Source organism: Cynoglossus semilaevis, chromosome 6 (assembly GCF_000523025.1).
Source record: "Cynoglossus semilaevis isolate Cse_v1.0 chromosome 6, Cse_v1.0, whole genome shotgun sequence".
NCBI classification, from domain to species: domain Eukaryota; kingdom Metazoa; phylum Chordata; class Actinopteri; order Pleuronectiformes; family Cynoglossidae; genus Cynoglossus; species Cynoglossus semilaevis.
In genome coordinates, this window is record NC_024312.1 from 16,897,645 (window position 1) to 16,924,651 (window position 27,007).

At 40.9% G+C, this 27,007-nt stretch overlaps 3 protein-coding genes across 8 annotated transcripts in view; 2 read left to right on the top strand and 1 right to left on the bottom strand.

Annotated features, from left to right (window-relative positions):
* Positions 1-10,110, top strand: part of caprin1b (cell cycle associated protein 1b) — a 12,375-nt gene extending 2,265 nt beyond the window's left edge. For 2 of the 4 annotated variants that reach the window (XM_025056478.1, XM_017033016.2), the window contains exons 3-19: positions 3,431-3,595; positions 3,714-3,776; positions 3,860-3,946; positions 4,028-4,263; positions 4,353-4,435; positions 5,679-5,849; positions 5,941-5,993; positions 6,078-6,161; positions 6,737-6,910; positions 6,987-7,095; positions 7,184-7,245; positions 7,510-7,602; positions 7,828-7,974; positions 8,212-8,365; positions 8,455-8,634; positions 9,357-9,463; positions 9,554-10,110. In XM_025056478.1, the coding sequence (XP_024912246.1) occupies positions 3,431-3,595; positions 3,714-3,776; positions 3,860-3,946; positions 4,028-4,263; positions 4,353-4,435; positions 5,679-5,849; positions 5,941-5,993; positions 6,078-6,161; positions 6,737-6,910; positions 6,987-7,095; positions 7,184-7,245; positions 7,510-7,602; positions 7,828-7,974; positions 8,212-8,365; positions 8,455-8,634; positions 9,357-9,463; positions 9,554-9,640 (2,055 nt within the window). In that variant the 3' untranslated portion in view covers positions 9,641-10,110. Of the gene's footprint in view, positions 1-1,903; positions 2,073-3,430; positions 3,596-3,713; positions 3,777-3,859; positions 3,947-4,027; positions 4,264-4,352; positions 4,436-5,678; positions 5,850-5,940; positions 5,994-6,077; positions 6,162-6,736; positions 6,911-6,986; positions 7,096-7,183; positions 7,246-7,509; positions 7,603-7,827; positions 7,975-8,211; positions 8,366-8,454; positions 8,635-9,356; positions 9,464-9,553 lie in introns of those variants that run through there. The other 2 variants (XM_008312428.3, XM_017033017.2) reach the window with 2 other exon arrangements.
* A 522-nt stretch (positions 10,111-10,632) lies between these two features.
* On the top strand, positions 10,633-21,419 carry nat10 (N-acetyltransferase 10). 2 transcript variants are annotated; one of them, XM_017033197.2, is made up of 30 exons: positions 10,633-10,837; positions 11,135-11,255; positions 11,629-11,720; positions 11,830-12,001; positions 12,616-12,738; positions 12,884-12,945; positions 13,022-13,136; positions 13,537-13,644; positions 14,042-14,175; positions 14,267-14,360; positions 14,439-14,537; positions 14,620-14,756; positions 15,426-15,550; positions 15,637-15,787; positions 16,360-16,456; positions 16,534-16,650; positions 17,196-17,297; positions 17,382-17,456; positions 17,537-17,653; positions 17,757-17,890; positions 17,974-18,022; positions 18,098-18,194; positions 18,298-18,405; positions 18,480-18,652; positions 18,727-18,846; positions 18,945-19,043; positions 19,148-19,221; positions 19,312-19,392; positions 20,142-20,294; positions 21,027-21,419. In XM_017033197.2, the coding sequence occupies exons 2-29, from the start codon at positions 11,142-11,144 to the stop codon at positions 20,287-20,289; spliced, it is 3,117 nt and encodes a 1,038-aa protein (XP_016888686.1). In that variant the 5' UTR covers positions 10,633-10,837; positions 11,135-11,141; the 3' UTR covers positions 20,290-20,294; positions 21,027-21,419. The 2 variants fall into 2 exon arrangements, with proteins under 2 accessions (XP_016888686.1, XP_008310646.1); XM_008312424.3 differs by having other exon boundaries at positions 10,769-10,922.
* mapda (N6-Methyl-AMP deaminase) overlaps positions 21,027-27,007 on the bottom strand; it is a 9,889-nt gene continuing 3,908 nt past the window's right edge. For both annotated transcript variants that reach the window (XM_008312426.3, XM_008312427.3), the window contains 7 exons: positions 26,102-26,189; positions 22,807-22,888; positions 22,608-22,734; positions 22,436-22,516; positions 22,219-22,357; positions 22,027-22,127; positions 21,027-21,231 (listed from right to left, as the gene is read on the bottom strand). In XM_008312426.3, coding sequence (XP_008310648.1) covers positions 21,040-21,231; positions 22,027-22,127; positions 22,219-22,357; positions 22,436-22,516; positions 22,608-22,734; positions 22,807-22,888; positions 26,102-26,189 — 810 coding nt within the window. In that variant the 3' untranslated portion in view covers positions 21,027-21,039. The remainder of the gene's footprint in view (positions 21,232-22,026; positions 22,128-22,218; positions 22,358-22,435; positions 22,517-22,607; positions 22,735-22,806; positions 22,889-26,101; positions 26,190-27,007) is intronic.

Sequence of the window (27,007 nt, forward strand, 5' to 3'; positions counted from 1 at the left end):
CCTGTGGGGATTTTTAAAACTCCCTTCTAACAAGACAATGTAGGAATGTTCCATTGTTCCGTTTTACTGCATGGAGTTGAATTAAAAAACAGTGATTAGTTTGTGTATTATGGCCGTGTAAAATTCACAGGTCCACCCTGGAATTCTAACAGAGAATAGCTGCTGATCAGTGTTGCTGTTTAATTGAAAAAGATTAGGCTGCGGATATGAGTCACAATTGTACCTTGGGATCCTGCCCTAATCAGTATTATCCCTCATAGAAAACATTGCAAGTCAAGCAGTGCAATCAAATAGTGGAGCCGAAATGTAAACTGCTTCCTGAATAAGGCGAAAACAAACGAAGGCTACATTCTTTACACTGCGGTAGTCCGTTGACTTCTCATGAAGCAACAAATGTATACAAATATGATTTGATAAAAAGTCTGAAATGCTTTTAATTTAATATTTTTGGTACAATCACTTCAGTTAAATTGCATTTCCTACACTGACATCGTTGAAAATAGATCAGAGTAGATACAATTCACAAATTTGCTTATGCAGTGTTACTGCTGATCATTACTGCCATCTGCTGATGTAAAGTATAACAACTATATGTATTTACTGAAACTTTATCCTATTATGTGACCAGTGTATACATTTACATCGAGAAAAGTACTCTGCTTTAGTTCAATTAAATTAATACAATTTATCGGAATTAAATAATACAAAGTGATGCTTTAATTAAAAAAAAACATTTTGCTACTTTGTTTTGCTATTTTGTAACATTCAACCAGGGGTCCTGTCCACCTAATAAACTGTTTAAATACTAAAGTAAAAAAAAAAGCCCCTTTAAGATCACTGTATTTTAATTGTGACAGTAAACGTAAACATGTATTATTATACGGTACTTTTCGGTACATGCCAGTCATTGTAAGGTGTAAGTTAAAGTGTTCCGAAGTTCTCAAGTGCCTCAAGTGTTCTCAAGTTTATTAGAGTAACGTACGCCTATAGCACGCATATCATTTTTGCAGATATGAAAAACATGGTCTCTCAAGCCAAGAAAATGTTGCCTATGCTTACATAATAAAATCGCTTGTAAAATAAATAAAAAAATATTAAAATCCAAAGAAAACAGTTCCCACAATGGAACGGGTTGAGTGCATTGCTATACAGTAAGAAGTCTTTGGTGCATTTGCACCTGGGAAACTTGTGAAAATGGAAACAAAAGGGAATAATATAAAGTATTTTTTCAGCAAAAGACAATCAGTAGCCAAACTATGTTCTAACTGGCAAACAGATACTAAGTCTAAGCAGAAGATGAACTGTCTCTAAAAGGTAATTGTTCTGATTATCTTGTTTCACTAACATATTTTATCCTGCTTTCAAAATTAAATTATTTAAGTTCAGCTAGTTAAGTATTTTCGTAACGGATCATTACATTGTGTGATAGTGTATTGGAATTCTTGAAAAAAAAATTTCCTGACAACTTTACCCTCAAATAAACTTTGCCCCCTCTGTATAACCTATAATGTTTATTTAGGTTTAAACGTTGCTCTGTGCGGCTGTTGATGCACTATTTGATGAATGATTGTAACAGCTGGCTACACGCCCATAGCAGCACTTGCAGCAGAGAAACCAGCAGTAACAGAAACATGCTTCACAGTGATGAAAAAGGGAAACCTAATCAAAGCTAGTGATTGTGCACATTTTCTGCCAAGGGGTTGTTGAAACATTTGCCTTTGCAAAAAAAGCAACTGAATACAAATCGATTGGATTCAAATTTATAACGTACCTATATTTTTTATTTAGTGTTTTTAATTTTGAGCCTGAGATGGTCATAACAATTTTAATTATGAACTAGAGTGGCTGCATGAGCAAGTTTTTGGTCTGGCATATCCGAGACACCCACAAACGGACCTTTGCCTGTATAAAGAGTTTCACCGTCTCTCAACCCGTCTCAGTTGTCGGTGAGGCCGGCGGGGCGGATCCCACAAAAGCGAAAAAGAGAAAAATAAGCAACACAACAACAATAACAACTTGGCCTATTCGTACGTTTCCCTAGCAAGCTTTCCTGTGGATAAACAAACATTAAGGTAAGTGAATAGGCGACATAGTCGAGAGAGCGAGACTCCCAGCCGGTTAGCATGCCTTGCTGTCCGGAGCTAGCAGCGCATGAGGATGCTAAGTCAGTGTGTGCGCGTTAGTGGAAAGGGCCGTTAACCAAATACCGTATACTGACCGCTCTCCTGAGGCCACTCTGGGCCATAGAGCAGCTGGCCGAGGGCCGTGTGGCTCTAGCACATGTTACAGAGAAAGTATGCTAGTGTAAAGATAAAGCAAAACTAAATATACTCCATTTGGTTGACAGTTCTAGGTTTACTTTTAAAGTTAGCCAGCTGTTGTATTTAGCAGGTTTATATTTTCAGTATCTGATAAATGCAGATTTGTGGGTAAGAGTACTTTATTTACAGTATTTAGAGATCAAATCTCACCAGTCATTGCAGGGCTTCTCCTGTGTTGTTTTACCCTTTACTTGAGATCGGTGATCCGTCCGTCTTTGATATGTTTTTCTTGACAGATTAACTGTATTTGATTTTCAAGAGCTGCATTTAATTATCATTTCGGTTTTGTGTTTGAATACATTCATGGTGGTCTTATATTCGTTGAGGAATCAGTGGCGATGGCTGAACTCCCAGTTTAATGACGAAACAAACTGTGGTTGTGTCGAAAATATTTTGGTTAACAGTTGTAGTTTTACGGTGGAAACATGCAGTTTGTAGTGGCCTAATGAGAAATAAAAGCAGGTTAATTTAATATTTATTGATGTTTCATTGTAGATATTCACCATCTAGATATTATTATATATCATTGATACAGATATGTAAGTTTAACAGTTTTTCAACAAATCATTTCTAATTTAATTTTATTCATTAAAAAGAATCCTTTGACATAATAAGTTGGCTCAGTTTGAATCCAAATGTACTATTGCTGTATTTGCAACATAGAGGGGTGTGAAGAGACTTTGAAGAGGACAATGCAGTGATCTGCATTAACTTCCTGATTCATGCTGATTGCCAGCCCTACACTACTTAACTGTAATCTGAACCCCCATGCTGTAAGAAAATGGCTCAAAAACGCACTGTGGAAAACAGCATTTGACTTGAATAGATGTGGAATGACAGTGGTTTAGAGACCAAGAGGTGTCACAGGCAGACAATCTTCTTATTCAGGCATAGGTTATTAACACACAGTATTATGCATCATCTGGATTATCTTTCACTCAGGTTTAAATCTGTACCTTGAAACATTTTCATGTTTTTGTGGTAGCTTGAGGCCTGGCATTGTTGTGATATGAAAGCCTACAGCCATAAACAAACGCTGTATTATGTGCACTGTATAAGTCACATGGTTACAGAAATAAGAAGATATGAATTTGATGCCTTTATTTTAGATGCCCTCGGCGATGAATGCAAACAGAGCAGTTATGACTGCAAGCCCAGAGGTGGGATCCGCTCCAGGGTCAATGGGCAGTGTTCCACTTGGAGGACAGTCTGAAGTGTTGAAGCAAGTCCTCTGTGTCATTGAGAAGAAAGTGCGTAATATGGAAAAGAAAAAGGTAAGGCCTATAATACAAATTATCCAACACATTTAGACTAAAGCTATAACTTAACCTGTGAACAAAAAAATTCTTCCGACTTTACATTTTAACTTTATTTTGAATTGTCTGCCAACAGAGCAAACTGGACGATTATCAAGTCAGGAAGAATAATGGGGAACGTCTCAATCAGGACCAGCTGGTGGGTTTTTAAAGGCCTGCATCATGATTTTCATCATACATGTTCGATGACAATCTGAAAAAGTTTATTTCTTGGTCTTTTAGGAGGCACTCTCCAAGTTTCAAGAAGTCGTGAATAATTTGGAATTTGCCAGAGAGCTACAGAAGACATTCACTGCCCTGGGACAAGATGTAGGGTTGATATTGATGTATAAGGAATGTTGTGCACCTGTTCAACCTAAGCCTTACTTTGTTGGTGTGAATTACCAATAGATCCAGAAGGTGGTGAAGAAGTCTGCACGAAGGGAGCAGCTGCAGCGTGAAGAAGCAGAACAGAGGAGGCTGAAGACGATTTTGGAGCTGCAGTTTCTCCTGGACCGGCTTGGAGATGAAACTGTTCGACAGGACCTGAAGCAGGGACTGGGAGGGTCACCGTTAACAGATGCAGACCTCGCAGCTTTTGACGAGTTCTACAAGTTAGTGGGACCAGACCGTGATCAAAGTGTCAGGTTGGTCTAAGCTCGTGTTGCTAACAGGCATAAACCTCTGGATTGTTGTTATAATACCAGTGACTCATCCAACATTTGTACAACCACAGGTTTGTCAACCAGTATGAAGAAGCATCAATGCACCTCTGGGACCTGTTGGAAGGGAAGGACAAGGCTGTGGTTGGAACAACATGTGAGTTGTAACAAATGTTTTGATATCCTTTTGTTTGTGAAATTCTAAAAAGAATGTTTTTGGTATATAGAATGAGGGGAACACTTTTTACATCTTGAAAACAATGCATTAAAACACATACAATAACATAATATGCTGTTTCTGGCTGTATATGTCATTCAAATCCAAAGCAGATTAAACCTGTGCTGGAGATGAGGAGAATCTTTTATAGTTAGATTGTAATTAACATTTTAAAATTAGGACTAATGAGACTTGGCTTCATTTAGAAAAAACAGCTGTGGAAGCAGTTGTTGAAAGAACCTGTGTTTAGATAGAGGTTGCATCACTCCCCGGGGTCAAATGTCAAAGTGATTTGGCCCAAATTTAAAGTGGTCCCAGGACAATAGAGTTAAAAAAACCCTAGTATTATCTTATTATATAATGGGCTATAAAAGCATCTTAATTTGATAATGTAGGTGTGTGCTTTGTATTTTATCAGTGTACTGTGTGTACGCAGGAGACTGTTAATAATCAGGCACTGGATATATTGGCATCGCTGCATTCTCTGGCCTTGGGAAATGCACTGCAGCATTCTGCTCTGGGAACTGAGGTCCATGTGCTTATCCTGACTCAGCAGAGAGGCACAGTGCCACTGGCCCTGTCGCCAACAGATTCACTGGTCAGATCTCCGGAGTCATTTTAGGATAGTGGTGACCCAGTTGTCTGCAGTGACACAGAACAACTTCTTTACTTTAGTTACTTAGTGACTGGAGGAGATAATTATCGAGGCAGGAACAGATTTATTGGAACAAGCTTTAGAGACAGACATGAGGCAGTAAACGAAACATTGACCTGATTTCTACTTTTTATTTTTATTTCTCTTGAACAGTTTTCAGTTATAAAAGTCTTTTTTATTCAAATTGATGGACACTTCAAAATCCTAAGAAACAAAGACTATACTCTATACTATACTATACTATAAATCCTAAGAAACAAAGACTATACTCTTTCTTATTTGGGTTTTACTTCAGATCAAATGGGATTGAACTGAAATATTCTCATTAAATACACAGAGTTCAACAAACGCAGCAATTGTTCCACCTCATTCACTTTGTTTTATCTTTACTTTAACTTAAGAATTATTATTGGAGTCCCTTGGTCAATCTTGGAGAAAATAAAATCTCTCCTTGTACAGTTATCCTGTACTACGTTCATTGCCTCACACTTACTGAATGACGGTTCAAAATTTTTTTTTTTTTTTAAGACAAGGCACTGAGAGAGACTTTGGACCAGATTCTGCTGAGCGGGTACTTTGACAGGGTCCCATCTCATGAAAATGGAGTTTGTGAGGTGGAAGAGGAGCCAGCAGCTATAGCAGTGGTGTCAGCAGCAGAAGTTGAATCGACAGAGGTAGAGGAGCAGAACGTTGATCCAGGTCCTAGTTCATCTCCAAAGTCTTTCTGCACCAACCCTGATTATAAAGAAACTGCTTAGTCATCAACTCTGAATTGTATTTGTCTCTGCAGAAACTGAAATAATAGAAGAGTTCACGGAGCCCATTGCAGTAGAAACGACAGAGGTGAGATCAGTATTCCCCTCGCAGATGAACTCTCTCAGCTTTTGTGTTTTGGTTCTAACCTTTTTTTTTTTTTCTTGCTTCCAGTTTGTAAATAGACAGTTCATTCCAGACGGCACATACAGTGGCAGTGAGAAGGAGCAGGGGGATGAGTGGACCACAGAAACAGAGGTAAGCAGCAGTGGTTTCTATTTCCTCTGGGGTTTATTACCCAGTAAAAACAATAATGTCAGGAATAGAAGTATTCAAATCGGTTGACAAACTATAGGCACTCCTAACAGGCTATATTAATTGACATCCATTTATATGTTTCTCTGTGCTATATTTTTTTGGTGAATTACTGTTAAAGGTCATGGAAGGATTTGTATTTGTCCTGAACCATTGGGGCTACAACACAGTGTACGTAGTCCTAAAATAAATATGTAAATATCTTTTGGTTTAAAGGTACAGTTCTTGTGGCATCAGTCTGGTGTGAACGCTGCCTTAGCAACAGTATCATCTGTGTTTCCAGTGGTCTTCTCTGCCAAAGTTTCACTGCTGTTTCCTCCTCACAAACAATGTGAGGGTTAATTATTACATGACTGCGCGCTCTCTCACTCTCTGCATGTGTGTGTTTAACTCTGTTCGCCAGCTTTAGTTAAAGCTGCCTACGCAGCATTTTAATTAAGCTCATTAGCCCGTCTCTTTTGCCATTTTGCAGTTGGAATTTTAGTGCAAATACCTACATCTGTACGTGTCCTTTTCAGGCAGTTACTGCTTTGCAGCAGCTGCAGCCCGTGCAACCTGCAACCCCCCCTGTTCCCATGGAGGCCCATCCCATGAATTTAGCATCTCCTGTTCCTCCGACTGACCCCCTGGTCAGAAAGCAGGTGGTGCAGGATCTTATGGCACAGATGCAGGGGACGTACAACTTCATGCAGGTCAGGATCTGTTGATTTGTAAGAAGTTATTTTTTTGCTCATTTTGATGTGATACTGAATATTTGTCTTACCTCAGGACTCAATGCTGGAGTTTGACGGTCAGCCCATTGACCCTGCCATTGTCTCGGCACAGCCCATGAATCCTGCTCAGAACATGGACCTGACACAGATGGTGTGCCCTCCTGGTGAGTTATAATGGGCTGTGTAAATATTACAGCTGTAGTCCAACAGTGTTACGTTATCGTTGACTAATGTGCGTCACACAAATCTTAGTTCACCCAGAGTCCAGGCTTTCCCAACCCAACGTTGTTCCTGTTCAACCTGAGCCATCGCAAGTAAGTCTGGGCAACACATTGTAATATTTTCATTTCTGACACTTGGTACATGGGTATATGATCAGATTAATTACACTTGGTGTGTAACTTTTGCTTTCTTTTAATCTTGCACTTGCGGCTGTCAACAGATTCTGTACAGGGATTATGTTGAATTCTAATAAATAGTCACTAAACACGAGGCATCATGCTGAAAGGAATTACATCTGTTTTTTTTTTTAATCAATATATTGTTTAATGTTGCCTTCCCCTCCCCCTCTACTACAGGTTCCTATTGTCTCCCCCACACCACCTCCCATGTATCAGACCTCACACACACCAGATCCTCGACCGTCACCTGACTCCATCGACCCCATTCAGGTCAGTAAGGCTGTCATTAAGTTTTTGTTTTTTTTTTAAATTAGACTAACTCTTTAATTAACTTTAACCCTATCATTTTTAAATGTAAATATTTAACTTTTACACATTAACAACGGGTCTTGTTAACCTGGCTTTGCGTTGTGCAGCTAATCTTTTCAGTTGTACAGTTTGGCTGATGACCTTGACATGAAGTGTAACAATTTGCTGTCTTATCTCTTTCCACAGACCTCACTGTCCTTGACATCAGAGCAGCCTCCCTCCTCCACAGCGCTCCCCCAGGCCTCTCAGGCACAGGTTTTCCAGCCCGTCTCCAAAGCTCCTCACAGCAGTGGTATCAACGTCAACGCAGCACCATTCCAGTCAATGCAGACGGTAACAGCGAGATGACAAATTGCCATGTTGTTTACCCAACATTATGTGGGTTAAAATAATTGAATGGTCAGGTTTACTTGATGTCACACTAGTCGAACTGTCTGTGAGTTAAGTTTACTTCTGTAGTATATTTTGTAGTCATGCAACTACATCCAGGAAATAGTAAGCCTTCTAATGAGCCTGTGACCTTTTCTCTGGTTATGGCTTCATCACAATGTGTTCCTTGTTTAACTTCAGGTGTTCAACCTCAATGCCCCGGTCCCACCAGCCACTGAGACAGAGGCCCTAAACCAGGCCAACCAATACCAGAACAGCTACAACCAGGCCTTCAGTAACCAGTCACAGCATCCTGTGGAGCAGACGGATATTCAGACAGAACAGCTGCAGTCTGGTGGGAACATTTTCATCATAGTCGTCTTCATGTCAAGTGGACTGTGGACTACACAGTCTGACTGTCTTCCATCTCGTGTGTTTCCCTAGTAGTCGGTGCTTTTCATTCACAAGACCAGACAGGTGGTCATCAGCCACCGTCTCAGCAGGGCCCAGGCTTCGGCAGGCAGCCTCAGTCCTTCTACAACAGCAGAGGCATGTCCCGCGGTGGACCTCGTAATGCCAGGGGTATGATCAACGGTTACAGAGGCTCATCCAATGGTTTCCGAGGTACACTTAACATAACACAAACAACACAATGTAACTACATTATCTTACTGTAAGTGGTATAATTAAAGTTTTTTTTCTGCAGTAAGTGATTGAACACATGACCTGGTGACCTTTCTAATAAAGTGCGGATACTTATTACAGTACATAAGGAATATTATGTCAGATGTGGCTGCTTTTTGCCAAAGTGACGTCGACTGTTGGTCTTGTTGCTTCATACTGTATTTTTTTCTTTTCTGATTCCGCCTCACCCATAGATGTTCTTACAATAGTTTAAATGCACGGTCAGACTTCAGTGTGAATGGTCTACATGCTTGAAATGTCCCACATGACATGGCATCACATTCTTTATTTGTGAAAGTAAATATGGATGGTACACTTTGTCTGCGTGTTTTAATTTGGAAGATGATGTGATATCAATGTTAGTCAGTCTGATCTCCTAGCCATCAGTCAGAGAACCTGCTTCCTCCCCGCAGCTGGGTAAGTCAAAGACCAATCTCAGGCTTTAGTCCACCTTTGGGCTGACCTCAGAGGCAAAAGGCGAGAAATGTGAGCTTTCCTGTTGCCCCCTCACCTACAGGCACAGAACCTGGACAGTGTTGTTCTTTACACTGAGCAGCTCCTTCATGTTTTCTTTGACTTCAGCTCTTAGATCTTAAAACTTATCATTGCTATCTATGGTCACTAGTATTCTAAGTCAAAGTTTTGTTTATGTTTTGCCCTAGGTGCCTATGAAGGCTATCGTCCTCCCTTCAACAACACTCCAAACTCTGGTTATGGGCAGACTCAGTTCCACACGCCCCGGGACTACTCCAATGGGAATTATCAGAGGGTACAAAAGGCAAACTTTACACTCGCCTAATGTCACTGATCCTTGTTGAAGATTTTACTAAGTTGCCTCTCTTTCCTTTTGTTGGTGAAGGATGGTTACCAACAGAACTACAAGCGTGGAGCCAGTCAGGGTCCCAGAGGAGTGTCGAGAGGCAGCACTCAAGCAATGCGCTCCTGAAAACAAGAAGCCTTTCTTAATGACTGTGACTGATTTAATTGCACCACACTGAAAATTTGAAATTCAATCATGACATGCCCCACCTCAATCATGTTCTTTTCTCTCGGTTCTTCATTAGTGGTATTTTGACTGTTTCTTTAATCAAAGTGATGCCTGCTTTGATGTTAGGGAATTGATCATTTAGAGTCTAAAACACAAGGTAAGCTGTTAACGAACTCATCGGGTTACACAAGCCATGTGTTACACAATATTCCTGTAAACTTGAAAGATTTCATAAGTTATTTTTTGTATAAAACAAATGCACCTGCCACTGCTGGTCCAAACCTTGGGAGTGTTTTTTTCCCCCCCACTTTCTCAGTCCGTCATTTTGATTCTTAAAAAAAAGCCTTTTATGTTCATTGCGCTCCCGTTTTCTTGTTTGTGAATTGATGTTGCTTCAAGAGTTTCAATAAAGTTGTGTTGCATACACATTGTTCACTGCGTTTTTGAGTGAACCTAATAAGGTGGTCTAGAAGTTGTAGGGTTGGATGCAGAAGTTGTGAAACTGCAGCCTTAATAGTGTTTTCTTGTTTTTATTTCTTAGACTTCCATGTAGCCAAATTCTTACACAAAATGTGTCCGATTAATAGCCCTGATACCAGCTTTTTTTTTGGAAAATATAAGATTCTTGATTTACCTCTGAGTGTATATTTTAAATTTGAGATTTAACATTTAGACATTAAATATGGTGATCAACAAATTGTTACTTGTATATCTTTCAGGTAAATTGTGCCACGTGTTTATATTTTCAATTGCATTGGTCTGTAGTTCATTGCATTGGTTTAAGTCATTCAAGAGAACGCTATAAGAAAAGGACGCGCTGTATCCATGGCTCACACCTAGAAAACGGATCCTTATTCAAAAGGAATATATAAAACACCGCCCTCTGCTGGTTATTACTCATACAGCCGTTATTTGCATCCCAACGTTACAGCCACACATTTGACCACTTTGGCTTTATTTAACCCCCCTCCCAAAATCAACTCGTCAGTTTTCACTCAAACTAACGTTTAATAACTGTCTGTCGTATGAATATGTCAATCTCGAACATAAATTAACGTTCTTTAACTTAGGGCACACCACCTGTTTACTCAGGGGAGGTCGCACTGTGATGACGTCACAGCGGGGTCCTCCATGAGCTACTGTCTCCACGTGAGTGTAAGTTATCAACAGCGTGATGGCTGAGCTTTAAGTTTAGCTTCCGAATCTCTAAGCAAACATTTATTAATAGACAACATTGAAGGTAAATGAGAAAACGCTTTACTTTGGAAATTAAGTTTTAAGTGTCGTGATGTTTTTACCTGCTTCTCTGACTGCATTTTATGACTCGTTTATTTCAGAATTTCGGTCTAACTTCAGCACTGCCCACTAAACCGAACAAACTTCACGCCATATTGATTAGTGTGTTAACGATACCTCGTTATATGTTGTTTCATTTGGTTCTGTCGCTTATAGGAAAACAATGGCAACAGTCCGTAAAAAGGTAGACAACCGCATCCGTGTGCAGATAGAGAATGGCGTGGCACTGCAGCACCGCACCATGTTTGTGGTGGTTGGAGATCGTGGAAGAGACCAGGTAACCTGTTCCCTTCTCCCAGGTTCATTTTACATTATATTCTCGGCATTAGATTCACATATTATTGTGATGAGGCTTGTGTAAAATATAGAGAAAGATAAAGCAGTGAGATGTGCTCTCAGAATGACAGATGGGCAGCTGTGGTAGTTCATTGTAGATTCGATTTCAGAACAATAAGAATTCTTTGGAAAAATGCTGAGTGGTGTTTTTGATGTAATGTTTAAATGATTTTGGAGAAGAGATTCATATCGAAGTAGCAAAGAAGGATATTTAATCAGTTAGTGTATAATTGGAGACAAACGATGGTTGAGGTGATGGAAGAATGTGTCAAATCCCTGTGCAGTCAATCAAGTTACATTTGCCTCTGGTTCAGGTTGTCATCCTGCATCATATGCTGTCCAAAGCCTGTGTGAAAGCACGACCCTCAGTTCTGTGGTGCTACAAGAAGGATCTAGGCTTCAGCAGGTGAGCCTCAGCTCCTCCTCCTCCTCCTCCTCCTTGTTAGTTAGAGTGTTGTGTTATGTTATGAAGGAGAGTGTGGAGATTTTGACTCATCTCCTCATTTCCGGTACAGCAATCGCAAGAAGCGCATGAAACAGCTGCAGAAGAAGATCAAAACAGGAACGCTGAATCTGAACCAGGACGACCCCTTTGAACTGTTCATAGCTGCCACCAACATACGCTACTGTTACTACAACGAAACTCACAAGATCCTGGGAAACACCTTTGGCATGTGTGTTCTACAGGTGAGTGTGTGAAGTCCAGACAGTATTCTTTAAAATAAAATGTTAAAATCCAAATGGAGAAATACTTCAACTGTAAATGTTCAGGGCTCATGTCCTCAGTGCTGTGGTTTTTAATGATGCAGACCAACATATTTGATGTCACTTCCTGATATGTTGAACCTCTTGTTTCATAGGTTGCTCAAGTATTTGCATTAACAAATATATATAAACATGTATAAATATCCAGCTCAGGCTTAGGCTAGCTAAGGCCCCCAGAAGCAGCTCTTTAATTTGGCCTGCCAAATTATAGTCCTTATTAATATTATCATTATACTTCTACCTTTTTCCTGCGATACCCACGTTTCATGTATGACTTTTACATATCATTTATCTTAGTTTCACACGAACGCTCCATCTATTTGCTCCTGACTCCGCCCCCCGTTCACTTTTAGGCCAATTGTGGCCCGCAAGTCCAAAAGTTTGGCCACACCTGCACTAGATGCTACTATTGAAATGAATAAAGGTTAACCTGGTAATGATCCACAGCAGCCCAAATCAGATTTAAGTGAGCTCTTCAGGTGATGTATGTGTATATTTTTGACCAACATTTTCTGTCTAACACTTGTCTCCCTCAGGACTTTGAGGCTCTTACACCAAACCTCTTAGCCCGAACCATAGAGACAGTAGAAGGAGGTGGGATTGTGGTGATTCTGCTGCGGACAATGAACTCTTTAAAGCAGCTGTACACCATGACCATGGTGAGTCATCCAAGGGTCAATTCTTAACTCTAGCTTCAGCGCCTAGAGACAAAACAGGAGACTGTTAATGTCACCAGTATGAGGTTCAGATATATATCACACACGTGTGTGTGTGTGTGATTTTGTTGTGGTTTGTCTTTTCCAGGACGTTCATTCTCGGTACAGGACAGAAGCTCATCAGGACGTTGTTGGACGCTTCAATGAGAGGTCTGTACTTTATCTGAGAGGTTTGATTCTTCACATCATTATGACAGTAATATTCACGTTGTTTCACCATTTCTAGGTTCATCCTGTCTCTCTCATCCTGCAAAAATTGTGTTGTCATTGACGACCAGCTCAACATCCTCCCCATCTCCACCCACATGGCCAACATCAAACCTGTTCCTCCAAAGACTCAGGTGCCTTTGTAATTGTCAACGATAGATTGAACCAACATGCTGTAAAAAGTTAACTGTTGTCTGGATGACAGACATATCCAGAGACGTTAAAATACAGTGGTTTAGGATTTTTTTTTTGCTTTTTATTTAGAATCACAGACCAATTAAACTTTAAACAGGTGAAGCTAATTAGGTATCTCATACAGAGAGAAAAAAGAAAAAATGGGCAAAGCTGCCCCCTGCAGGACAGCAGTTCAGCTACCACACTGCTTTATAGCTTTTCAGTTCATCATCATGGGCTTTTTGGTTGAATCCATATATCTACATATATACAATTAAAAGACAAAACTAACATCCAGGAGTCTGCACTAAAATCTCTTCAACACTTCAACAAAAATAAAATGTTTTGTCTCTGCAATAGGAGGACGGTTTGTCTCCGCTAGAGCAGGAGCTGAAGGACCTGAAGGAGTCTCTTCAGGACACTCAGCCTGTGGGTGTGTTGGTGGATCGCTGCAAGACCATGGACCAGGTGAGAGCCTGCTAACACCTGCTGTCGAGGGTTTTCAAACAGTCAGACCGAGGTCTCACATTAGAATAAAGCTGTAGTGTTGAATGAAATGAGAGATGAATGAAAGACAGAGAAAGGTACAATTTAAATATCACCCATTTAATCAGAGCTGTTGATTTTTTACAAATGGATTCATCAGTTTATTATGTTCTTTAATTTGATTAAAGAACTGAAATTGAAAAGATGAAAGAAAATTTGTGTGAAAAAGATTAATATCCTGTCCTGTATTCAGGAAAAACATTTGTAAGAGTAAAAATAAATAGAAACAACAAAAAACCCAGTATAAAAATGTATATATATTTTATTTATTTTTTAATTGTTCTGGGGTTTTTTTTCTTTGACCTTTCTTGACCTTCAGGCAAAGGCAGTGCTGAAGTTTATTGAAGGGATCTCTGAGAAGACTCTGAGGAGCACAGTGACTCTGACCGCCGCTCGTGGTCGTGGAAAGTCTGCAGCTCTGGGGTTGGCTGTAGCTGCAGCAGTGGCTTTTGGGTACACAGTCTTTTCTATAAGTCGGTTTGAATCCAACTTCACATCATCCTGCTTTTAAATGAAGATGTTGAGTTTTCAATCATTGTTCCAGCTACTCCAACATCTTTGTGACGTCACCGAGTCCAGACAACCTCCACACCATGTTTGAGTTCATCTTTAAAGGCTTTGACGCTCTGCAGTATCAGGTGGGTTTCCTCAGCAGCTCTTCTCTTCATCGTCACGCTGTTGACGTCACACACCTGATATTTCACACCTTTTTGTAGGAGCATCTGGACTATGAAATCATCCAGTCGTTGAATCCGGAGTTTAACAAAGCCGTGGTGCGGGTTAACATCTTCAAAGAGCATCGGCAGACCATTCAGGTGAAGTGAACGCAGCTGAGCGAGTATTCACAAATGAGACGCAGACACCGTCCTTCAACCTTTGTGTTCCTGTGGCCCACAGTACATCCACCCAGGTGATGCAGTCAAACTGGGCCAGGCCGAGCTGCTGGTCATTGATGAGGCTGCAGCCATCCCTCTGCCCCTGGTGAAGAACCTGCTGGGCCCTTATTTGGTTTTCATGGCCTCAACTATTAACGGGTCAGTAAAAAGAACTTGATTTGAAGACTTTGTCTAATTTAATTTATAAATTTATAACATGTGGATCCATCAGAAATCCATCAGCTCTGAGGGCTTTTCAATCCATAAAAACAGAATTTTTTTTTAACCATATCGAGTTGATCTAGTTTACCCTTTAGCTTAGATACAGAGTAATAAATTCTACAAAAAACAAAAGTTATACTTTAGCATAATTTGTGACATTTTTCCATGTTATTATTTCCATAATTCATGTTAGAAAAATTTACACAAACATCTTTTTAGGAATTGATGAATTTTATATGATTAATCATGGTGAGTTAATCATTAACTGATTAATCCACAACTAATGAGTAATTCAACAGATGTAATTTCTGATCAGTTCACAGCTGTAGTTCGCTCATATTTAATATTATCTTTACATTTTCCTTGGGACTTTTGAACCTTCCCTCATACAAACTGACTCAATGACTGAATAATTAAATCGTACATATAAAAAGAAAATCTGCAAAGTCGATAATACTTTACTTTTAGATGAAGAAAGATGAAGAAAATGTAATTTTTAATTGGTTGCAGTCACTGTATTTTTAGCAGTGAATTATCTAATAGTAATAATTCTGTCGATAAATAAAAAATTAATCAACGTCAGAGTGATGTTGTTGTTCTCCTCAGGTATGAGGGAACCGGACGCTCCCTCTCCCTGAAGCTGATTCAGCAGTTGAGGCAGCAGAGTGCCGACAGTCAGCAGAGCCTGTCGGCAGAGAACAGGACCACCAACACAGCCAGGCTGGCAGCAGGTACGTACCTCAGTTAGACCTCAGTGTTTGACTGAGCAGCCTTACAGACCGCCTCTTGACCGACTGCTCTTCATTTCCTGCCGCAGCTCGCTCTCTGCATGAGGTTTCCCTCCACGAGTCCATCAGGTACTCTCCAGGAGACGCAGTGGAGAAGTGGCTGAATGACCTGCTCTGTCTGGACTGTCTCAACATTCCCAGGCTCATTTCGGGCTGCCCACTCCCTCAGACATGTGACCTGTATCCTCCACTTCCGACTGATAAGCTACTCTTCCTAAATAACATGAGCGTTTCATTAATCATTTCTGTTGGCCAGTAGTTGTCTAAAACTTGGACCAGTGTTTACCAACTTGTTTTGAACTGGGGCTCACCACCTAACAGAAATGTCCCAAAAAGTATATGTTATAGAATATAAAGACTTTTTTCTTTAAATTTCCTAAGAGATGAATTTCCTAAGAGTTTTTTCTTTAAATTTCCTAAGAGATGACTTAGTAGGACTGTTTAGTTGAACAACAACCCTCATATACTCGCAGTAATTGAAGAAAACAACAGGCATGAAAATATTCCTCAAAAGCTCTGAGTTTCCTTTTTATTTTATTTTATTAACCTTTGCCCCCACCTAGTGGAAGAGAATGTAATTGTTCACTGTCACACAGTCGAACAAGGACAAATATAGACAACTGGAACTTTCCCAACATGTTCAAAGTAAGCTCTGTATTTAAACACCTCTGTTTTCCATCCACGTTGAGGCTGACATTTCAACTGTTAGTGAAGAGAACGTATTTGTTCCATCCTTAATCCACACTGTGAAGATACTACGTGAACAGAGACACTCTCTTCTGTTACCACAAAGCGTCCGAGGCCTTCCTGCAGAGACTGATGGCTCTTTATGTGGCTTCTCACTACAAGGTGAGGTTTCTAGCTGCTCCTGAGTTATTCACAGTCTTTGTGCTTCACTCTTGACTCCTTGTTTCCTTTCCTTGCAGAATTCCCCCAACGACCTGCAGATGTTGTCTGATGCTCCGGCTCATCACCTCTTCTGCCTCCTGCCGCCTGTCCCTCCTACACAGAACTCCCTGCCTGAAGTGCTCGCCGTCGTGCAGGTAAGAACGCTCACGTGTGTCTGAATGGTGGGATCATCCACCAAATCTCAGACTGATTTGTTTTTATCATACTTGTATAGTCTAATAAACTAGACTCCTAAAAGGCTGTGGTCAGCCTGTCCTTTCATAAAGACACAGATGATGAACATCTATTTATTGTCATTAGTGACACTGTACCATCATGGTGTGCTTTCACCTCAGTCTGATTATATATAAATACTCTGCTGGGATGTACAGTCGATGTCACCTCATAACCAACACAATACATGGATGAAGTCTAACATTTCTAACAACGTCCATGGAGTATTTTTTGGACCATATTTGACCTTGTTGTAGACTTTGACATTACAACTCACCAACAAAATGTCCTAAAGACAGATTTAAAACTTTTAAAAATAACATTGATTTAATTTTTTAAACTCTGCCTGGCAATAAATCATGACTAACAAAAAGGGAAAAAGCAGAATGCACTTTACACTGGTGAAAATACCCCAGGGTAAAATCTAGGCCTGTTTTTCTTAAAGCTCTTGTCTGTGTTTCCTCAGGTTTGTCTGGAGGGAGAAATATCCCGACAGTCCATCCTGAACAGTCTGTCCAGAGGGAAGAAGGCGTCTGGTGATCTCATTCCTTGGACCGTTTCAGAACAAGTGTGTTAACGTCAAACGTTCACCAACAGATAATCACACCTTATTCCCCTTCAGTGCAGGAATGAATACATTTCTTCTTCACAGTTCCAAGACCCAGAGTTCGGCAGCCTCTCTGGAGCACGTGTGGTGCGAATAGCTGTCAACCCAGACTACCAGGGGGTAAGAATTCAGAAGACCGAACTGTTGGTGTCGTTCCGATGAGCTTCATGTCTGTAACTGCGACTGCACATGTTCTCCAGATGGGTTACGGCTCCAGGGCCCTGCAGCTCCTGCAGATGTACTACGAGGGCAAGTTTCCCACCATGGACGAGAGCGCCAACGCCAGTCACAAGGAGATCACCTCCGTCAGCAGTGAGGTAAGACATCCAGAGACATCTGATCACGCTGAGGTTGTGAGCACAACATCAGAAGAGGCAGAGATCAGGAATGACACGTCCTAAACACATGTTGTTTCTCCAGGCCGTCAGTCTTCTGGAGGAAGTCATTACTCCACGGAAGGAGCTGCCTCCACTGCTGCTGAAGCTGAGTGAGAGGAGAGCAGAGCGGCTGGATTATTTAGGAGTCTCCTATGGCCTCACCACACAGCTGCTCAAGTGAGTGTCCTGAAATCTGGAGCAAAAGGTTTGGTGGAAACATTTCTAAAGACATGTCTGTACTTCTTGTTTCTCACTGACAGGTTCTGGAGAAAAGCAGGTTACACTCCAGTCTACCTGAGACAAACCCCCGTGAGTATCCTGTCCTAAATACACAGCGTTTGTGTGTGAATATCAGGGGTTTAATATGATGATGTTGGTATCTAGAATGACCTGACAGGAGAGCACTCCTGTGTGATGCTGAAGGAGCTCAACACTGAAGAAGCTCCAGAGCAGAGCCAGTGGCTCTCTGCCTTCTGGAAAGGTGACTTCTCCTGTACTGCCTGACAAGATGAAGGATATATATATATATATATATATATAAAAAATTTTCAGCCCTCCTGAAAAATTCTTTTCATTTCCCTTAGATTTCCGCCGTCGCTTCCTGTCCCTCCTCTCCTACCAGTTCAGCCGATTCCATCCCAGCCTGGCCCTCAGCATCCTGCAGAACAAAAAGTCCAAGGAGGAGATGAGCAGTGAGGTTCCTTCTGTTCTGTCCACCGATGAGTTCTCCTTTCTCCTGCTCTGACTCCTCTTTGTTTCTCCACAGTCCTCAGCAGCTCTGAGCTGGCGGCTCATTTCAGCCCCTACGACCTGAGGCGTCTGGAGTTGTATTCCAGGAGCATGGTGGATTATCACCTCATCATGGATCTGATCCCAGCGGTTGCACGCTTGTTCTTTCTGAAGCAGCTGGGTGACATCTCGCTGTCGGCAGCACAGTGTGTAAGTAGGCCTAAAACAGGACTTAGTTACGTATTTTAAGGCAAATGAGTGCATTTTTATTCTCTCTCTCTCAGGCCTTGCTGCTGGGCGTTGGGCTGCAGCATAAGTCGGTAGACGACCTGGAGAAGGAACTCGATCTCCCGAGTTCACAGCTCATGGGTCTTTTCAACCGGCTTGTTCGCAAATTTGTGCAAGTGAGTTTGACGTCATTGAAAGTATTACATACAACTTTTTTAATATCACTCATCTGTATTGCTAACCTGTCTATCCTTTTTTCTAAATTCTGTGCCAGAGTTTTACCAGCATCCAAGAAAAGGCTGTTGAGGCAGAGATGACGGAAAGTAAAGACGTGAGCATGGAGCCGACGGTGAAAAGTCTTAGTGATGATCTGGTATGTAGAGACGACTCTGTCTATCTATCTATCTATCTATCTAAACTAATCTATGTAGTTTTCCTGACTACAAACCAAATCTGTGCTGTTGTTCTTTCTGACAGACTGAAGCGGCTAAAGAGTTCGAGGAGCAACACAAGCAGGATTTGGAAAAAGTGAAGGAAATGGACTTGGAGCAGTGAGTATCTCTACAGCACCACAGAGTGACTTACACACTGAGGTCACTGTTAAGTTACCGTAAGCTAAGCTCTGTTTAATCAAACAACAGGTACAGGATCCGGGGGAATGACGAGGAGTGGGATCAGGTGTTGAAGACAGCAGGGGGCACAGCCGTCGTCAGCATTAAGAGGTGAAGTAACAACATGCATTGGTCTTTACCACAATTTTATTCACACAGAACAACAAACACTCTCAGAGCAGACCATCAAATGTCAAAAAAGATTAATTAATAACATCTAAATACACAAAAGTGAAGCAAGAAATGTCAATAACTAAAATCCAAAATTTTACTTTTCAGTCAAAATGTAAACTTTAAGTGATCAGGGTCACAGTCTAAATTTGAATTCCAATGTGAGAAACATAATGTTTTGTTATTGAAATAGAATGGGTAAATATTGATGTAAATACTGCTCTGGGAAAAGTTGGATTTTAAATATGAAATATTCTGGTGACAAAATATTGCATTTGGTTTTCAACAATGGTAAATCATATTCAGTTATCAGAATTTTCAGACATAAATTTTGTTTCACTTTAACAGTTAAATCCATGTAAGAATGTATTTTTTAGCCACTGTGTCTGAGTTCCCTCTGTTTCAGGGGTGACCAAACTGTTCCTTGAAGGGCCGCTGTGGCTGCAGGATTTGGTTCCAACCAAGCAGTAGCACACCTGAGTTGACAGGTTTAATCAACTGACCTCAGTCTTCAGACAGTTGATTGGTCAAACTATGTGCTCTTGGTTGGTTGGAACAAAAACCTGCAGCCACACAGCCCCTTGAGGAACAGTTTGGACATGGCTGCTCTATTGGCTAAAGAGATGGTTACTATGTGCTGACTTATTATACAAGGACTTGTTTGAAAGTGTGTCTTATTGCCCCTACAGTGACAAGAAGAGAAAGCTGGATGGAGGAAAGATAGCCCAGAGCAATGGAAATCCTCCTCAGCACGGCAAAATGAAAAAGAAGGAAATGCAGCACGGCAAATTCAAGAAAAACAAGGACAAGCACGGCAAATTTGGGAAAAAGGCCTGACCGCAGTGAGTCACACTTCTAGAACAGTGTCTATATATGTGTGAGTAGGGGGGCTCTGACATACAGTACCATAGATATTATGGATGGACTGAAAGGATCAAAGCGATCAATGTCCTGTTAAACAATCTTTATTAAATCTATGAAGATTCTCAGTCCTCCAGGACAAAAAATAAAGCTACTTCAGGTCCCTGCTGTCAGGTCAACTGGGGAAGTGTTAACAGTCGTTAGGACTCTGATGGGTCGTTGTAATCCTCATCAGAATGGTTTTGGTTTCGAGGTGGGTTTAGACACAACCTATCCCCCACATACAAGGCTCTCTTAGGAACTATACCCAAAAGATTCACCTCAGTTTCACACATCCAAGAGGCAGGTGACCAAAACCACTCTGATGAGGATTACTATTACCCATCAGACTCCTTACAACTGTTAACACTTCCCCAGAGGACCCAGACGGCCCACCCAACAGGAGCGTCCTGAAGTAGCTTTACCATTTGTCCCACCCACAGTATATATCTGCTGTACTCCCCACCACCAGTTAGAACTGAAGAAGTCTCTTAGATCAGAGGTAAAACTCTTGAGAACATTTCAGGTCCAGCTATCTAACAGTAGTCTTCAACAATGTTACTATTAATTTTTTTGGTCTAAAACAACACACAACAAAACACACCCTGAGGCTAATTCACACTTTGAGGTTTTGTTTTATACTCACGCTGAGGTAAATGTCTGATTGGCTTTAGGTTCCACTCACTGTCATGGAAACACCTGCGGCTGTAAATCTGTCCACTTCTGTCTGAGCTGCTCCTTCACCACCTCCGGTGCAAACGTACAGTCTATGGCCTGCTGCGAGAGTTTCCACATGGCTTCACGACTGAGACCAAAGGTGGACGCTGCCAGCTGATACTCCTGAGACAATTCTGTACAGAAGACTCCTTTATCGTCAGTCTGGTATGACACAGAATTAAGATTGTATTTAGTAAACATGACAATGTTCAAGTGAAACCTTGAAAATTGCAGTTGTTACTTGTGTAAAGAAACTCTGATGCAGCAAAGACATTTGAGATTTCCATACTGTTGAAGACCCATTTGTTAAAACTTATTCCAGAAAATAAATTTTTTTTTTCAACAATTTACGACAACAGTGTTTTTATTACTAAAAATCTAACATTTGGATGGATTGGATTTAAAGTTTTAACTTTTTTTTTTAACAATTACAATAATACGTTCAGGAACAGCACAGGAAAATTGTGTAAAGATTTGACAAAATATTTTCTTCATTTTTCCCACAAATTTAAATCTCTATGTGAATTTAAAGACGTTGAGCTGCATTAGGAGTTGAACTGATTACTAAAAACAAATGTAGACACAATAATCACAGCTTTATATAAAAACCCTATTTTATACAAGTTATACAGTTATAAAGGGTCTTTTCTACATCACTTCATTGAGGGTTCTTGAAAAAAACACCTTTGAATTATATATCTTTATCTTAAGGATACACACTAACATTAATAAAACCTAATTCAGTGTTTGTGCTTTTAGCTCAGTGTATCAAGCTAAAATTAGTTAGTTATTTCAAAATAATTTGGAGTTTTATTAATCTTAAGTTATTAAAAGAGTTGTATATGTAATGTCTACAAAGATTTTGTTTTCTAATTTTTTTCCCCTCACTTTTAAGTGAAAGTCTTCCTTTAATTAAACACAAAAAAAACAAAGACAAGTTATAAAAAGTAAACTTACACAGATCACAGTGGGATGTCCAAGCTGGTACCAGTACTTGAAGTGATGCTTGGAGTAACATGGAACCGTTTGTCCTTTAACGTTAGACGTGAGGCATAATTCTGTAGCAGAGAGGAGACGAGAGATCAAATATCCAGTCGAAACATACTCTAGTGATTACAGATAATTAGTTGTTCTTCATCCCTGTCTCACCTAATGGAATATTGTGCTTCAGCACTTTATCGACAAGACCTTGAGATCCGCCAACCTCAGGATGTAAGAAGGTTCCGTGTCCGATCCTGTCAGGAGGTAAATTCAACAGCAGGTCGGACTCCTCCAGCTGGGACGGTACCTACAACATATTTTGTATAGTCACTGCACGTAAGAACAGTCAGACGTGTTAAAGGATTTAAGAAAAGAGTTTTCATACTTCTGAAAGGTGCAGTGACAATTTCAGTCCACTGTTCTTTGCCCTCTCTAGAGCTGGAAGTAAAGTTTTCACACTACCAACCTTAAAAAGAAGAAAAAAAAGATTATATCAGACATAATTCGGCGAGAAATGTTAAAAACTTTGAGCAAAGTCTTCAAACTGGTGGACTGACCGTAGGGTCTCCACTGACATCAAGTCCCACCACCAGACCATCAGAAGAGAGCAGAAACTCCTCGGCCAGCTTTACTGTCTCCATGGCAACCTCAGGTCCATTCCTCCGGTCGATGGCCACGAGAAACCTTTGGAATGAATGAACACAAATAGCATCAGAGCTAGATTGGACAAGACCAGTTTTTGTGAACAACACTTACCTGACATCAATGTCCAGTCCTTCATTTTTACACATCTGGATTGCTCTGATGATGGTTTCAATATATTTCCTTTTTGTTAACCCTAAAAAATACCAAGTACAAAATCAGCAAAATGTTTTAATTTGTTGCTTGAACACTATCAGAAAATCAGAAAAATATTTTAAAAAAATAGAGCCTTTTTAACAGACGTGTAAACTAAAATCTTACATTATTATAAATAAATGAAAAAATGTATTGTTTTTTATTTGCATTTGTAGATTCTTTTTTATTTCGGCTTTGTCCCTTTTTTTTAGGGGTTGCCACAGCAAATCATTGATTTCCATCTCTCCCTGTTCTCTGTATCTTCTACTCTGACTCCAACTATCTGCATGTCCTCCCTCACTGCATCCATATATCTCTTCTTTGGCCTTCCTCTCTTTCTCCTACCTGGTAGCTAAATCTCTAACATTCTTCTACCAATGTATCCACTGTCCCTCCTCTGCACATGTCCAAACCATCTCAATCTGGCTTCTCTAGCTTTTTCTCCAAACCTTCCTGTCTGTGTTGTCCCTCTAATGACCTCATTCCTGATCCTGTCCATTCTTGTCACTCCTAAAGAGAATCTTAGCATCTTTAACTCTGCCACCTCCAGCTCCTCCTCCTGTCTTCTGCCTATTGCTACTGTCTCTAAACCATACATCATGGCTGGTCTCACCACTGTCCTGTAAACCTTTCCCTTCACCTTAGCTGACACTCTTCTGTCACAGATCACTCCTGACACTTTTCTCCAGCTGTTCCATCCTGCCTGTACTCTATTCTTCACCTCTCTTCCACAGTCTCCGCTGCTCTGAACAGTTGATCCTAAGTACCTAAACTCCTGCACCTTCACCACCTCTGCTCCTTGTAGCCTCACTATTTCACTGTTCTGCCTTTCGTTTACACACATGTACTCTGTCTTGCTGCGACTGACCTTCATTCCTCTTCTTTCTAGTGCAAACCTCCACCTCTCTAGGTTCTCTTCTAGCTGCTGCCTACTCTCACTACAGATCACAATGTCATCTGCAAACATCATAGTCCATGGGGACTCCTGTCTGACCTCATCTGTCAATCTGTCCATCACCACAGCAAACAAGAAGGGGCTCAGGGCCGATCCTTGATGTAGTCCCACCTCCACTTTGAAGTCTTCTGTCCTCCCAACAGCGCACCTCACTACTGTTGTACTATTCTCATACATGTCCTGCACCAAACTAACATACTTCTCTGCCACTCCTGACTTCCTCATACAAAACCACAATTCCTCCCTTGGCACTTTGTCATATGCCTTTTCTAGATCTACAAATACACAATGCAGCTCCTTCTGACCTTCCCTGTACTTCTCCATCAACATCCTCAAGGCAAATATTGCATCTGTGGTACTCTTCCTAGGCATGAAACCATACTGTTGTTCACAAATCTCCACTTCCTGCCTCAACCTAGCTTCAACTACTCTTTCCTAAATCTTCATTGTATGGCTCATCAACTTTATCCCTCTGTAGTTGTTACAACTCTGTGCATCACCCTTCTTATGAATTGGCACCAGAACACTTTTTCTCCACTCATCAGGCATCTTGCCAGTCTCTAAAATTCTGTTAAACAAACCAGTCAGGAAATTTACTGCCACTTCTCCTAAACACTTCCATACTTCCACTGGTATGTCATCAGGACCAACTGACTTTCCACTCTTCATCCTCTTCAGGGCTTTTCTAACTTCATCCTTTCTAACCTGATCTACCTTCTTCCTACTAGTCTCTGGCTCCTCGTTTCTACTTTCCCTTTCATTTTCCTCATTTAACAACTCCTCAAAGTATTCCTTCCATCTTCTCAGCACACTTTCCTCACTTGTGATCACATTCCCCTCTCTGTCCTTAATCAACCTCACCTGCTGCACATCCTTCCCAGCTTGATTTCTCTGTCTCGCCAATCTATACAACTCCTTTTCTCCTTCCTTTGTTTCCAAACTCTCATACAACTCCTCATATGCCTTTTGTTTGGCCTTGGCCACTTCCCTCTTCACCTCCCTTGTCCTCTCTTTGTACTCCAGTCTGTTCTCTTCTGTTCTGTCACTGTCCCATCTCTTCTTCGCTAATCTCTTTCTCTGCACACTCTCCTGGATCTCCTCATTCCACCACCAGGTCTCTTTGTCCTCCTTTCTCTGCCCAGAGGACATACCTAGCACCTTCCTACCTGTCTCCCTCATCACTGCAGCTGTAGTCTCCCAATCATCTGGGAATATCTCAACACTACCCAGAACTGCCCTTACTTCCTTCCTGAAGTCTTCACAACATGTCTCTTTCCTTAGTTTCCACCACTTGATCTTCTGCTCTGTCTTCACTCTCTTCCTTTTTGTCACCTCCATCGTCATTTTACACACTACCATCCGATGTTGTTTGGCTACACTCTCACCTGCCACCACCTTACAGTCTCTAATCTCCCTCAGATTACATCTTCTACATAGAATATAATCTATCTGTGTGGACCTGCCTCCACTCTTGTAAGTCACCCTATGTTCCTCTTTCTTTTGGAAATATGTGTTTACCACAGCCATTTCCATTCTCTTTGCAAAATCTACCACTGCCTGTCCTTCTACGTTTCTCTCCCTAACACCAAACCTGCCTATCACTTCCTCATCTCCTCTGTTCCCTTCCCCTACATGACCATTTAGGTCTGCTCCAATCACCACTCTCTCTCTCCTGGGGATACTCTCTACCATCCAATCTAGCTCCTTCCAGAACTTCTCCTTTTCTTCCAACTCACAGCCCACCTGTGGGGCATAACCACTAACAACATTAATCATCTCTCCTTCTACTTCTACCTTCACACACATCAACCTGTCTGACTCTCTTTTCACCTCTACCACATTTCTTACATATTCTTCCTTTAGGATCACCCCTACTCCATTTCTCTTCCCATCTGAACCATGATAAAACAGTTTGTAGCCTCCTCCAATGTTTCTAGCCTTACTGCCCTTCCACCTGGTCTCCTGCACACACAAAATGTCTACTCTTCTTCTTTCCATCATATCAGCTAGTTCTCTGCTTTTCCCTGTAACTGTACCTACATTCAGAGTTCCAAACCTCAGACCAACACTTCTATACTTTCTCTTTTCTCTTTTTGTCCGAATCAATCGTCCGCCTCTTCTTCTTTGTAGATTATTTTGTTTAAATACCTAACTACCACAATGGCTAAATTTTAGTGGAAAAAAAAAATCAGCAATTGCACTTGTACATCCTGGTAACAACTGGGTAAACAATTATAAAAGCAGACAGATTGTAGTTACCTGTGTTTTTCTCTTCCCTTGGTGTACTTCGAAGCTCCAAGTATTTCACAGAATCTGCTGCAAACTCTTTGATTACATCTGTCGCCACCTAGTGAGGACAACATATTACTGTCTATGTTCTCAACAAATACAGTGCTGTGAAAAAGTACAGTTGTGTTCAAAATAATAGCAGTGTTTTATAAAACGTGAGTAAAGCTCAAAATCCTTATAATATTTTTATTTCCATTCGTTGTCTTGTTGAAACACCCATTTCAAGGGCATTTCCTCTTCTGCATTTCCTCTTCTCAAGTATTTTGATGTAAGCAAATTGATCCATGATCCCTGGTAAATAGGCCCAACACCATAATAAGAGAAACAGCCCCACATCATGATGCTTGCACCACCATGCTTCACGGTCTTCACGGTGTACTGTGGCTTGAATTCAGTGTTTGGGGGTCTTCTGACAAACTGTCTGCGTCCCTTGGAGCCAAAAAGAACAATCTTACTTTCATCAGTCCACAAAATGTTTCTCCCTTTCGATTTAGGCCAGTCGATATGGTCTTTAGCAAATTGCATCCTCTTCAGAAAATGTCTTTTTCTTTAACAGTGGGACTTTGCGGGGGCTTCTGGCCTCACACAAGCGTCTTCTAATTGTCACGGTACTCACAGGTAACTTCAGGTCGTCTCTGATCTCCCTGGAGCTCATCATTGGCTGATTCTTTGCCATTCTGGCTATTGTTCGATCCATTCGAATCGTAGTCTTCCGCTTTCTTCTACGTCTCTCTGGTTTAGCTTTCCATTTTAAAGCATTGGAGATCATTTTAGCTTAGCAGCCTACCATTTTCTGCAATTCTTTATATGTTTTCCCCTCTCCAATCAACATTTTAATTAAAGCACGCTTTTCTTCTGAACAATGTCTGGCACGAC

What these genes read in the sequence shown, in the direction of transcription:
- nat10 (XM_017033197.2), top strand. Translation starts at nt 11,142, where the DNA reads ATGGCAACAGTCCGTAAAAAGGTAGACAACCGCATCCGTGTGCAGATA. An exon ending in TTGGCATGTGTGTTCTACAG is followed by an intron (nt 12,002 to 12,615) that starts GTGAGTGTGTGA and finishes TGTCTCCCTCAG; the next exon opens with GACTTTGAGGCTCTTACACC. An exon ending in GCCGTCGTCAGCATTAAGAG is followed by an intron (nt 19,393 to 20,141) that starts GTGAAGTAACAA and finishes TTGCCCCTACAG; the next exon opens with TGACAAGAAGAGAAAGCTGG.